Raw genomic sequence first — 1,311 nt, 5'->3', positions numbered from 1 at the left:
AGAAAAGCAGAGCACACAAAACAGCTTTGGGGTCGTCACACTGAGTTAGGAGTGGGGCACGGCAGGAGAAATTGGGGAATCATCTGTAAAAGCACAGCTGGGGTAAAAAGGGTTAAAAAAATTAAATCGGGAGAACGCCATCCATCCGAAAAAAAGGATTATTTCCCTTTTTTTTTTTTTCTAGTAAAACCCTCCTCGGGCAGCGTTAAAGAGACACCAGCGCGGTTTGTGCGCGTTTGGATTCATTTCGGGGTTAATAAGCGCAGGCTGTCGGGTTAAACGCTTCACTCCGAATTTTCGGGAATTGTTTTCCCGCTGGAAATACCGAGCTAATGATCTCTTGATTGCGTTTGACTCTCTCCATCTCGGGGGTGACGGGGGTGGGGGTGGCTTTCCCTATGTTTTCCTTATACAACACCTGCGGGACGAGAGAAAGGAGCCGGAGAAAGCCACAATCAGTGCACAGCCCTCCCGTTTTTATCTCGAATTTTGCTTTTCGGGTGTTTTTAAAGCGGGTCCTGGGCTCTGTTTTAGTAGAGGAGTAGTTTGGCAGCCTATTGGGGATAAATGGTGTCAGTACCGCCTCAAAGAGCACAAAAAACCACGGGAGGGGCTGAGCACGGCAAGAAAATCCAATTAACGGCTTTAAAAGAAATGTCAGCACTGCAGAGGAAAGGAGAGGAGTTTCAGTGSGTTTAGGATTAGAACAGGGCATTAAAATCACTCTTAAAAATCAAGATCAACCCAACCAAGTTAAGATTTCAATCGGAGAAAGCCACGAGTGAGGGGTGAGCCCTGCTTGGAGCAGGAGCAGCGTTACTCGGGGAAAATCCACTTATCCAAACAGTTAAAAAAGAGCTTTTCACGAGTTAAAAGGTTCAAACTCTGTTTTTTTCAAAGAGTTAAAGGGAAGTTTTGCTCTTGGCAAAGTACCGAGCTGCAAATCTCCTGGTTGCGTTTGACCCTCTCCATCTCGGGGGTGACAGGAGTGGGGGTCCCTGTCCCCACGTTCTCCTTGTACAACACCTGCGCAACGAGAAACCGCCTCAAAAATCCGTGAAATCCCAAATTTTCTAAAGAACGGGAGCTTTAAACCCCCCACTGCAGCCTCCTGGGAAGTCACACCCTCCCTCTTCCGCAGGAAAAACACGGCGTAAAGAATCGTACATTAAAAAAAAAACAACAAAAAAAAACCCCACGCGCAAAGGGAATAAAGGAAWTCGGAACAGGGAACAAAACGGTCACAAATATTTAGGAGAAGGTCAATATTTGTCAATAATTCCATCAGTGAAGAAGTGGGGGGTCAGTAAC

General features: G+C 46.4%; 1 protein-coding gene across 1 annotated transcript in view; it reads right to left on the bottom strand.

Annotated features, from left to right (window-relative positions):
* The window catches only part of LOC130585868 (nebulin-like), a 71,663-nt gene that overhangs the window by 8,715 nt on the left and 61,637 nt on the right, over positions 1 to 1,311 (bottom strand). The window contains exons 78-79 of the mRNA XM_057386535.1: positions 934 to 1,026; positions 326 to 418 (exon numbers count right to left, since the gene is read on the bottom strand). Of these exons, the coding sequence (XP_057242518.1) occupies positions 326 to 418; positions 934 to 1,026 (186 nt within the window). The remainder of the gene's footprint in view (positions 1 to 325; positions 419 to 933; positions 1,027 to 1,311) is intronic.

The sequence above is a fragment of the Malurus melanocephalus genome, unplaced genomic scaffold (assembly GCF_030028575.1).
Source record: "Malurus melanocephalus ecotype Western Australia unplaced genomic scaffold, MMel_1.1 scaffold_983, whole genome shotgun sequence".
Classification (NCBI taxonomy): Eukaryota; Metazoa; Chordata; class Aves; order Passeriformes; family Maluridae; genus Malurus; species Malurus melanocephalus.
Note: the sequence above shows the minus strand (reverse complement) of the source record. Positions and strands in the feature narration are given on the sequence as shown.